The sequence below is a fragment of the Schistocerca piceifrons genome, chromosome X (assembly GCF_021461385.2).
Source record: "Schistocerca piceifrons isolate TAMUIC-IGC-003096 chromosome X, iqSchPice1.1, whole genome shotgun sequence".
NCBI lineage: Eukaryota > Metazoa > Arthropoda > Insecta > Orthoptera > Acrididae > Schistocerca > Schistocerca piceifrons.
The window spans coordinates 114852493-114864811 of NC_060149.1; the positions used below are offsets into that span (position 1 = coordinate 114852493).

At 35.2% G+C, this 12319-nt stretch overlaps 1 protein-coding gene across 1 annotated transcript in view; it reads left to right on the plus strand.

The window, feature by feature from the left end:
• LOC124722132 (protein tipE) overlaps nt 1-11076 on the plus strand; it is a 71720-nt gene extending 60644 nt beyond the window's left edge. The window contains exons 2-3 of the mRNA XM_047247336.1: nt 7202-7455; nt 10980-11076. Of these exons, the coding sequence (XP_047103292.1) occupies nt 7202-7455; nt 10980-11025 (300 nt within the window). The 3' untranslated portion in view covers nt 11026-11076. The remainder of the gene's footprint in view (nt 1-7201; nt 7456-10979) is intronic.
• Nucleotides 11077-12319: the final 1243 nt, after the last annotated feature.

Consider the following 12319-nt stretch of genomic DNA (forward strand, 5'->3'; position numbering starts at 1 on the left):
AGGTGTTTGATGATGTCATTGTTCAAAGGCCCTGATGACATCATGAGGTCAAGGTCAAAATGGATTTATGATATATGTTTGCTCCTCATTTGCAGGTAACTCAAAGGTCAAATGTTAAATTTGAGCCCAAATGCCTTCCTACTGTTAACAGAAATTATATTGATGCAAATGTTTGAAGACCATTGGTAGTGATGCCGATTTCATTAAATTGTGAATTACTCAGATTATCTCCTAGTTGTCTTGCAGCATCTAGTGTTCATTTCCATGCAATACTAAGGGTACAGCCACTGCCCGAGTTGATATTATTGCTGCACATTCTGATGTCAATGGCTTCTTTGATAATGGAATCACAGTACGTAGATGTGTGGGATAAGACTTCCATTTCATAATTGTGTGTTTGTTCTTGAAGCCAACACATACTGACTTATATCTAAGCACTTCATTATTCAGCCCATAAGACAGCAATTTTAAAGATGTTGACAGACAGAGCTAAAACTGTTTGTGGTAAGGAACACCTGGGAGTCCAAGAGCAAATATCTAACAAACATATTCTGAAAGAACAGCTGTAATGATTGATATATTAAATGAGCCATCTCTAATAGGTAAACACCACAGTACTCAGTCTTCAGAAGATGATCAGCCTACAGAATTCCTTTTTTCCTTTGGAGTTCCAAAAAATAAAATACATGGAGGCTTGGGCAGATATGATATTCAGTACATATTCTTACCACCCAATAAAATTAAAGATATGCTGCAACCAGTAAAAGACAGCCACGATCCCAGTGTTCCTGGAATTTATAAGATACTTTGTGAATGAAGTAACAGTTACATTAGTCAGGCAATTACAATGAGTTCAGAATGCTGCACAGAGCACTGAAACTGCATTAAATACTGTATAGTGATTTCAAAAAATATGCTATTGTCAAACACAGCCTCATGAACAAACATGTGATTATGCTTGATGACACAGAAATATTATCCTGTGCTGCTGCCAGCTAGGATTCTATCATCAAGCAAGTTGTTCAGATCAGAGTGTGTCACAACTTTAACTAGGACAGTGGCTACACCTTAAGTGATGCGTGGAAATGGTTGATTGATGCTGAAAGGCTACTGAGAAATAAACTGAGTCATCCACCATCCAACAAAATCAGATTTGCTTACAATGTACTTTAGTAACAGACATCGACATAATCTCTGGTAGTACAGTAAAGGAAGTTCTATGGCTTCCTTATGACTCCATGACATAACTCAGTCAACTAAATGATGTACCTAATGGCTTACTGAAATATCCTGATAGTAATGACAGAGGAATCCATCAAAAGCCTGAGATCAAATAGAAATCTGATATTGCAAGCTCTGTGAAGCATTTATTCACATGACACTTCAGTCACAAAACTGCTATTACTATTTGAAAGAATGGTTACCATAATTCTGGCTGTCTGAAGTGATTTGGATTTTTTGGAAAGCCAATTTCTTCCATATCTTATATCATACAAACCAGGACCCATAAAACATGAGTATTTCCCTGATACAAAGAATTGTTAAGAATATACCCACTACTTATTACAACAAACAAAACTGGAAAAAGTACATTTTCAGACCTGAAGTCAGTCAAACCAAAACTTCAACCTTTACCTTAGAAGAAAGGCTCAATATTTTGGTTTTCCTCTATTATAAGTACCTTCATTAGCATGGAGTGAGAGTGCAAACAAATTAACCAGTAATACTTTTTAATATTTTCATTTTAAGGTTGACAATTTTGGGAAATATTGTATCTGAATTAAATATATCATATCTAAAATTTGAAATTTGTTTGGTCAGTACATTCCTTTTGTTAGCTTACATTTCCATAACAAATATATAAGCTTATAGTGACAGTATGTTAGTTTTGAAATTAAAACATTTATTTTTCCATGGACACTAATTTCAGCTGTTTATTGTTTTAAAAATAGACAGTAGTTAACAGAGATGTCAATAAATTGTGTTCAATAATATGATTATATCAGTTTTATTCATTATTATTACCTTATCATTTCATTGTATCACGAATTATATAGTAAAATTTCATGCAGTTGAATAATAAATCTTACATGCTGCATTACACACTTTTATGATAATAAAGGAAAAACTACAGAGGGGTCCAGAAGAATGTAGACACTCTGTAATAGTTAATATATTTGGAAAGAAATGACATACTGTTGCAAATTTGCGTAGTAGTAGAGTCCATTGTTTTCTCAGCAGATCTTGGCGTGCATCTTCTGGCAGATGCAATGCAGCAATGAATGAATTAAGATTGTTGGTTGAGTAATGCAAGTCCACATTGAAATGGTACTGAAAGTATGGAGAACATGATGGAGGTACAACAGTAGTGGTGTATGTGTATGGAACTCAGCCATTAACACATGCAAAAATTTACCATGTTTGGGATAAATTTGAATCTGATGGTACCATTCAGGATAGTCATAAGGAAAGTTCTGGGTGTCCAAAAACATGAACAAGCCCAGCTTCAAACACTGCTGTGTTGCAACATTTTACTAGGTCGCGTCAAAAATCTGTGAAGCAGGGTGCACGTGAAAGTGGCATAAGCTGATCGAGTGTACAACACATCCTGAAGGCTGCAGAATGGAAAGTTTACAGTCTGAGATCGCTGCACACTATGAATGACAATAACCAGGGTCAAAAGATGGAGTCCTGCAAGTGGTCTGAGTTCATGCTTCACAAGGATGAATAGTTTTCAAGGATGATTAGCTGGTCTGACAAGGCACAATTCAAAATAGCAGTACTGCAAACTACCACATCTGTGTGTACTGGCCTCCTGAAAATCCTCACATTCATGAGGACAAAATTGATAATACACAGGGTGGTAATGTGTGGTGGGTCTTTCATTGCATGGTTTGACTGGCCTATTTTTCTTTGAAGGTACTGAAACGGGTGAGGTGCATCTTCATATGCTGCAAACATCAATTTTACCTGCATCTGAGACGTATTTAGAAATGAAAGATTTTACCTACAACAAGATGGTGCTCTGTCTCACTATCACAGAGATGTGAGAGCCTACTTGGATGAAAATCTACCCAGACAATGGGTGGGTCAATAGGAGCTATTGAGTAGCCACCATGCTGTCCAGTTCTTACACTGCTTGACTTCTACCTTTGGGGAATCTTGAAAAATGAAGTTATCAAAAGAAGCCAGCTACAACGAATGAGCTATGAGAAACTTCCAAGGTGTCCTATATGGCTGTGACACCAGAAACACTGAAAGCCATAGCTCGGTCAACAGTTCAGCAGCATCAGCATTATGGGTGGGTCAAAAAATTTTTAGCCTAAAAAATAAAGAATGACAGAAATTTCATAATGCCAATTTATTATTCAATATAATACTGGTGTATACTTATACACTTGTGGGTATGCTCAGATAACTTAAGCAAACCATTCAAATATAGGGCCATTGATCTTGAGTCCAACCAAGCGTTCACAGCATCAATCACTGCATCACCATTGTCAAATCATCATCCCTTGAGATCTTTTTTTAACTTTGGCAATAGGAAAAAGTATGATGGAGACAAATCTGGAGAATATGGCGGATTACATAACAATTCAAACCTGCATTCATGCAGAGTTTCCGGTGTTGTGAGAGCTTTGTGCACCGGTGTATTGTCCTGATGTGAAAGAAATCTGTGTGCCAGTTTTCCATGCCTTTATCTCTTCTCTCAAATGACAGAGGAGGGTGTAATAGTATGATGCATTGATAGTTATGCCCTTTTGCAAGTAATCCACCACAATTACCCCTTCTGCATCCCAGAAGACTGAAGCCATCACCTTACTGGCTGACTTTCGCACACACAATTTTTTTGAGGTAGTGGATGAAGAATGTTTCCATTGTTGTGATTGTTGTTTTGTCTCAGGATCAAAGTGGTGAACTTAGATTTTATCCATTGTCACATACCCTACATGAAAGCTATCTACATCTACTTCGTATTGATGGACAGTTTCTTCACAACACTGCACATGCTCCCGTCTCTGATCTGCATTCAAGTTCTTCAGGACCCACCAAAATGAAACTCTCCACATTCCCAAAATTTCCACAACAATGTCACGAGCACACCCATGGAAGATTCCAAATGTGGTTTCAACCTGCAGAAATGGTGTTCGACGATCCTGCAAAATTGTATCGTGAATTGCAGTCACTGTTCATCAGTGGCAATGGTGACACGCTTTCTGCTCCTTGGTGCTTCTTCCATATTAGTTCTTCCACGTTTGAAGCTGGTAATCCAGTTTTTTCCTGTTGCATAAGATGGAGCACTGTCCTGAAGTATATTCCACATGTCCTCTGCAATTTCCTTGGGTGTCATACCCTTCAAATGAAGATATTCAATCGTAGTATGGTTCTTGATTCTCTTGATATTCACCATTTTGCTTACACTATGGTATACAATGCATCCTAGTGGCAAAACTAGTGAAGCTGGAGTCGCAAAATTTGACTTGCATACCCACAAAGGGTCCCCATAGAAGTAAGTGGTGGTGTTTGTGCAAGACATTATGGTAACTATCTGAGGTTATAAACTTTTCAACCATCCCTCATATTTGGCTGCTGATGGGGATCACTTTGAACACACAAAATAACCTTCCCCCCCCCCCCCCCCCCCTGCATGAAGTGTCACAGTATGTCATTTTGTCCCATTAATATTGACTATCAGAGAGTGTCTACATTTTTCTGGACCCTTCTGTATACAATACTCTCTAACATGAGTCTATAATTTCTTGTGAGAGTAATATACATTACATTTTTTTAAAATTTTTCATTCTGCACCATAATAGTTTTATTTTGTGTTCCCCAGTTCATCTCATACAGCTTTCACACATATTAGTTACAAACCTGTCAGCAGTATCACAGGCTCCACAGAATAAAAAATCTGTAAGGTGAACTACATATTTTATTGTTATTGTTGTGCTGTTAAGCTCACGGTTCCCCACCACTTTGCACCATAATGGCAGTTTTTGGAGTATAGATGTAAGTGTAATCTCACAAAATAAGTATCTGTCTTAAATTATCAATAATTTGGAGGGTGTCCTTACATGTTATTGACACAATTATTACTGAATCTTGCTCAGCTTAAAGTCTGAATTGTTCTCTAAAATGAACCATGTTTTGGATTAAAACTGTTTCTCTGATCAACGTGTGAATCCCAATGATTATTTCACATATGCAGTGTTTCTCCATCTACATCTTGGAACACATCACTCATACCTTATCTGGTACCGCGCGCCACGGAATTCGAATCCGCACCAGATGTCATGGACGTCGAAGACCCATAGAGGTCTCTGCACCATCACACTGTAAGCTGAGGCGGCGCATGCCTCCTGGCCCGCTTTTAGTGTGAGGGTCCCAATGGCCAATAGGGGCGCCCCCAATGGCATACTTAAGCGCCTGTCTCGTGCTCAGCCAGCAGTCTAACATCGTGTTGCGTCTCAGGACATATCGTCTCAGACAGCATATTGACTTCGTGTTTCTATTCCAGTGGCCGTGGTTGTCTTGTTTGGTTCATTACTCTGTTGTCTGTTCTTGTTGTGTTATAAGGTCCTCCACTGGTCGTGTCCATCCTCTCCTGTTGTGTTATGGTTCGCGGGCCGCTCCGCGGGTCCTGCCGCGTTTCCATCACTACTACCCCACGACCATTCCGGTCATTGTTACAACACCTTATCATATTACTGTGAATTAATAGAATTAATTTACTGACTAGCATTCACATGTTGTATAACATTGATAAATGATATTTTGTCTGCACTGAAAACATACACTTACAGGACCTAGCAAATCTTTGGTCCTTAGGCCACATGAGTCCCCAGGTTGATAAGCCACAATTGAGTTTGTGTTTATTTACATCTGTCTGTACATGGAAGGATAGTCTCTAGCTCAGGTTATTCACATAACTTAATTTTGTTCAGCAGAATTGATGTTATATGAAAAGCCTGCCACTGTGTTGTTCATGGTTTTGAATAATGAGAAACTGCATGGTGAAGCTTTTCATTAATTAAATCAGTACTCATATAAATACTGGTAGGCAATTAGAACCAAGAAGCAGTAGTTTTGAGTGGTTTATGATACACTGTCCTTGAAGGTCTCAGAATGGATCAGTGTTTTGAAAGAAAATAAAGGTCTTCAGTACCTGAAGAACATTGTTCTTATTGCTCTTCTAATTTCAGATGGTTGAGTACCAAGGATATCCTCTACTCACATTACCCTTAACTGATTATTGAAGAGTATGTTCCTGTGAGCTGAAAACTAATGGTGAAAGGTAGTGGGTAGTCATATCACCAGACAGAGTAATTCTTGTACCTGTCTGCTACACCAGTTTGCTCTATTATGCAAAATCATCATGTAGTCAGTAAGCATGTTCTTCGCAAGTACCTCACTCTTTGACAGAGAAGCAGATTGTACATATAAATTTGTTGGTCAAGGATAATGTTCTCTTGCATAGTTTCCAGGCAATAAAAAAATATGTATGTACTATGATGATATTCAAACTAGATTGCAAAAAAAAGAGCGGAATGTTTGAAAATATGGGTGCAACAGTGGTATCTGTCTTTTTAACTGTTAGAGGTGTGGTAAAATACACAGTACTGAAATATAAATAAACACTTCCTGATAAGTGGTAGATTGATTAAAGCCTTCCTCAAGTTTCAGGAGTACTTAAAAAGCATCCGTTCAAGGTAGCATCACGACAGTTAGTTTTTTCATAACTGCAGTGATCCAGCATCAGTCACAAATGTAAACTAGCGTTTCTGGTAAAATGACTTCAAAAGTTCTTCTTAAACACCCTCACTATAGTGAGGGTCTTGTTCCCATGAACAATGCAGTGTTCAAAGTAAAGTGATTTTCTCTGGACAGAGAGCTATTACAAGAATGAAACAATGGACATTCCTAACAGAGAGAAAACACATGAAAACAGTAGTACAGTGTGTTAGTCCATAGCATGAAGAGTTGTATTAAGTAAAAAATAATTAATTTAAAAAACTGAAGGAAAATGGGCTGACATGCTGAAATTCCTTAGTAGCCATTCCATATTAAGCACTCACTGAATTAAATTTATGAAGCATTTCTTTGCAAAAAATGTTTAATGTATTTAAAGATAAAATTATATTTTTGCAAGAGAGGAAGGGAATGATTTCTCTAAAAATATATATTGTTCTGAATTTTTCAGGTTAACTGTACGGTTTTTGCCAAGCAGTATGGTGAAGTTGGGAAACAACCATTTCCTTGTTACTACAGCCGCACCTATCCAGAGATGGTTGTTGCACAGTACAGTTGGGAAGATAACTTACGTCAGCTAATATTGTCACTTCTCATACCAAATTTGATATTTGGTGTGTCAGTGGGTGTTTTGTGCTACTGGTACTGTCCTGGTTGTGGCAATGGTTGTGGCCAGAGTGCCAATAAATTCCCATGCAAGGAGGAGTGAGTACCTAACATGTACATTCACCATTTGAGAAGTCTAATGTTACATGAATCTAAACTGTTGCTTGTGATAACTTCAACTTGTGCTGATAACTTGATGCTTCTTTTTGTCACTGAATGAAATAAATAATACATTATAAAAATTTTGAAGTCAGGATATTTTTCTTGGATACTGTTGAGATATATTATATTAAATGGCTTTGAATAAATATGAAAGGACAGTAGTGAACCAACTGCTGGTACAGCTTACAGCTCAAGTTATGAGTTCAGGATTAGTACTCGAGCGCCCATAAACAATTAAAGAGAAACTTTTGTGCTTGTCTGGCAGTAAATTAGAGAAACGTTTGCTGTTCTTCATGATTCTTTCTTCATATTCTTACAAATTACTTCACTGTTAGCTAGAAATAATTTTTTATACTCTACCTTAAAATTGTTAAAACAATTTTTAAATTATGTTACGTTGCAATAATAGTATCAGTTGCAGTTCTGTATGTATGTAAATGTCCAGACTTTGTACTTCAGAAATGCATGGGTAATTGTGATATGTACTGTAAGAATGTAAAGTCCCTTATGCAAGTTTATACACAACAGTGCAATTTGGGGAAAACAAGATCTGCACTTATCATTTCAAATTAAATACAGAATGGCAAACAGAATAAAAGTAGTCAATAGCATTTTTAGCTTTTAAATTAATAATTTTCTTCTAAAAAGCTAGAAGAGTAATATGATAACACTGCACACCTCCTTCAACTTCAGATATGTTTCAAATTCTATCCTTCATTTCAGTCACAGAGGATAATCTCCTCAGTCCAAAACAATTATTGATTGCTTTTAGTGTGTTTGATTTATGATCAGGATTTACAACATTAACAGGAATAAAGATCTGTTTTCCTAAAATTGTGTGTTTCCCGTACTGTATTTTCCAATATTAAACACACAAAATATCGCATGTAGTATTTGTCAAAACCTATCCAAATCTTTAAATACAGTGTAACACAAGGTTGTAAAAATAGGATGCAGTGGACTGGTATGTTATCTGTCTACTTGGATCTTGGATGGTGTATAAATGTAAAATTTGCACATTGTAGTAAATGGTGCATGCTCATTTCGTCCCCTCCAGAATTGTAATCATCATTATTTATCATCATTACCACATCAGAAGGTAATAACACTTTTGTAGCAGACAGCTTTCCATTGAAGTGCACAAACCTTCTCTCCTAAGCATAGAATTACATTTAATTCCTTTTGAAAACTAGATATCAGTGTCTTAATTCTCATGTTGTCTCATTTCATGAGATAAAATCACAGAATACAGATGAGGATCCTCATTACTGAACTATTAGGAGAGCCAATAAAGTGTTGTAAAATAAGGTGAACGATATAGTGAGTGAGATGATGAGAGGAGTATTTATCTGTGTTATGGAATTTCAGAATATTGTGTATGAGTATGCTAAAGTATTCAAAAAATTTCAGAAGAAGGAATGAATGTACTAGATGTCACCAGCATAGCTTTAGATAGGCTACCTTACTATTTGTTGTAGGAAAGAACTTACAAGCACTTTACGCATGGCTTATTGATGTAATTATAACCTGATTAAAAAGCTAGAGAAGACAACAATTGTCACGAAGAAACACAGATGTTAAAAGACAACACAGTTATAAGGCATTTGACTTCACTTACTATTTCTGAATTTTTTAAGGAATTTTCCTAGTTATAGATAGAATACATGCTAAAAGAGTGGTGTATTTGTTTCATCAGTTTCTCTTTCACCATTAATTTGTAACATGGAACTGATCAGAATTTTAGCTCCTTGAAACATGTTTCAATTGCTTTAATTATCAAGGAAACAGAATCATAATTAGTGTCAGACACAATGAAAACAGTGATTTTATAAAGCCCTTGACTGAACTCAAGGTCTGTGAGAACATGCTACAACACATATGATGAAATATATCCTTCCCTTTTTAAATTTACAAAAAAAAAAAAAAAATGGTTGTAAGTCAGAGGTATATAATCACAAAAACTTCTCATAATTTTGACGAATATTTGGTGAGTCAACTCTGCACTACCCATATAATATTATTAATTTGTCTAATCAGAATGACTTCAGTGTTATCATAACAACAGTTTGTAGGATGTTTCCAAATATAAATAAGTTGTCTCTTATTAATGTTTAATTCACATAATTTTTAACTCTATATTTAAGCTTCAGGTCATACAAATTATATTATTACCAGTTTTGACTTATTATGTAGTCATTGTTAGATGATTATGTTATATAGTAACTAATCACCTGTTACAACTAAGAAGGCATTCTCAACTGTGACAGTTGATGAGTTACTGTGTAAGGCATCGAAATCATCAGATGATAGCTTGTTAATAAATCACAACTGCTAATGATACCACTTGTCTGACCTAATGCTGAAATATATAATAAACAATTTTACAAGTCATCACTGCATGTTCCTTAAAGCAGCATAGAGTTTTAATTTTAATTTTTTTATGTATTAGTACCAATATTTCATACACTGATGTGGCTACTTCTGTGGTGGAGCAACTTTTTTATGCTCCATTTCTTTTACATTTGTCATGAAAAAGTCTTTGATATAGGCATTCCATAATGTCAGGGTAACAATGACTATGTCAGGATCAGAAAACAATATTAAGGTAAGGATAAACTCCTACTCACTGCAAATATGACACTCTGAGTTGCAGACAGGCACAACAAAAAAAGTTGTTGCACATTTAGATTTTGACCAAAGTCTTCTTCAGAAAAGAAAGCACACACACTTTCATTCAAGAAGCACACCTCACACACAGTGACTGCCATCATCAGCAGCTCAGACCAGAACTCAGATCAGAAAAATTTGATATGTTTGCTTAATTTATAATTTCCCTTGACAATACTTTACACTCCTCAGAAACATACATACTCATCTTTATTAGCTTTTGACCATAGATTGGCCTCTTCTGACTTAATCACAATTTATAACATTAGTGGTAATAGGCCTTTGTATAATTTTTCAATATTTGCTGAACTGGTTTTACTTATTGAGCCACAGTAGATCTACAACTGAAAATGAAAATGATTACACAGTAATGGTGATGATGATGCAATAATGATGATGGCTCCATTGGCACGTAATTTAAAAATGTGAGTATGTTTTTTCTTTACTCTAATGAAACTGTATGCTTTATGATTGCTCCTTTCTGTCCAGCAGTCTCTCACTTAACCTTACAATTATTATTTTGCAAGATCACCTTACAGAAGCTTGCCTATCACTCGGAAACATATCACCACCCCTAAATGTTTATGAAAACACCTTTCTGTGTTTTGAGCCAAAGAAAAGCATGTAGCAGTCAAATTCCATGTGCATGTGTGATTGTAAACTGTAAACATAAACTAAAATAAAAAATTGAAATGGAAGAATGTCTCTCAAGTATTTGATAATAGCACATTACTGTTATAAGGAATTTTATGAAACATCTACAGTTATGACAAGTTTTTAAATATATTTTGCAGTGACCACGAGCATCATGAGACTTGTTATGAAGAAGAGGATTACTAAAACACAACTATGTTATCATCAATATTTAAACACTTCTGGAGACATTATTCACTACTTTTTCAATTTTAGTCTTTTTTTCATTCTCCAAACTATGTATTGGATAAGTAAATGTATGATTTTTTTATGTACAAGACCATGGATTCTAGATTTCTTAAATCTGGGTCTGTATCAATTTATTATATTTTTGGGTGTAGTTTGCCACCATCATAAATGGTGCTCCATTTGTTGCACAACATATTCAGTATAATTTACACTGTTCACATTTTTAATAACCGTAAGTTAATGTGAAGTACTTGTTAACTTTTGTGACAAGTGATCAATTTATTATATTGTTGTAGTCTTCCTATAATTTGCTCTACAAAAGAGAAACTATAAAAGTATATGATAAATATTTTTATTTCATTATCAAAGCATGTTTAATCTTCCTTTTAAAAGGAAAATTACTAACAGAACATGCTTAAATAAATTATGATCTGTGAAGACAATACAGATACTGACAAAATAAAGTTATAAGGCTATCATGTTCTTTGCTTCCTATTCATGTGTTTTTTCATGGTTGTCCTTCTGTGAGTTTATAAGGATAACTATGGATTCACTTATACTTCAGTTGTTATTCTCTTCATGAACGTATCATCATATCACCTAACTGAGTTTGGTTTCCCTACTTTCCATAGATACAATAAACATCTTTGTGACTACTTTCTCAATGAAGATAACTTTTTCTGAAAAGTGTAGGAAATATTTATCAGCAAGATTCTGCTCAACTGTATAACTGATTTGTACCTGACAAATTAGCACAGTAATTAACAAACAGTCTAATTTTATTCAAAGCTTCTGTCTCACGAATAAGCCATGAAATATGAGAGACTTAGGCTTTATTACGTATATTATAAAAACAGTAATCAGAAAAAAATAGCTGGTATCCTTAGAACAACATATACATTTACTTTATGGTCAGTGTATTAGCTGATTGTTCTCATAGCAGATGTTGGACTAAAAATCGTTACTGCATCTGTGAAGCTAACATAAAACAGAACTTGGTTTGAAATTTTTCATTCATTTGTAAGTGAGCAGTGATTCATGTTGTGCAAAAATAAAATATTTAGGGAAACTATAACGTTTTCATACAGGTTAAAGATGACAATTTCTTAAAATGTCTCAGTTAGAAAAATTATTCTTTCATGCTGAAAATGCTTTAAATGCTATACCACAGTGTCTCCCTAAATAAAAAAAGTAAGGTAAGAAAATTTGTACTTTGATAATATGAATTATCAGACAAAAGCTTTCTGTACAT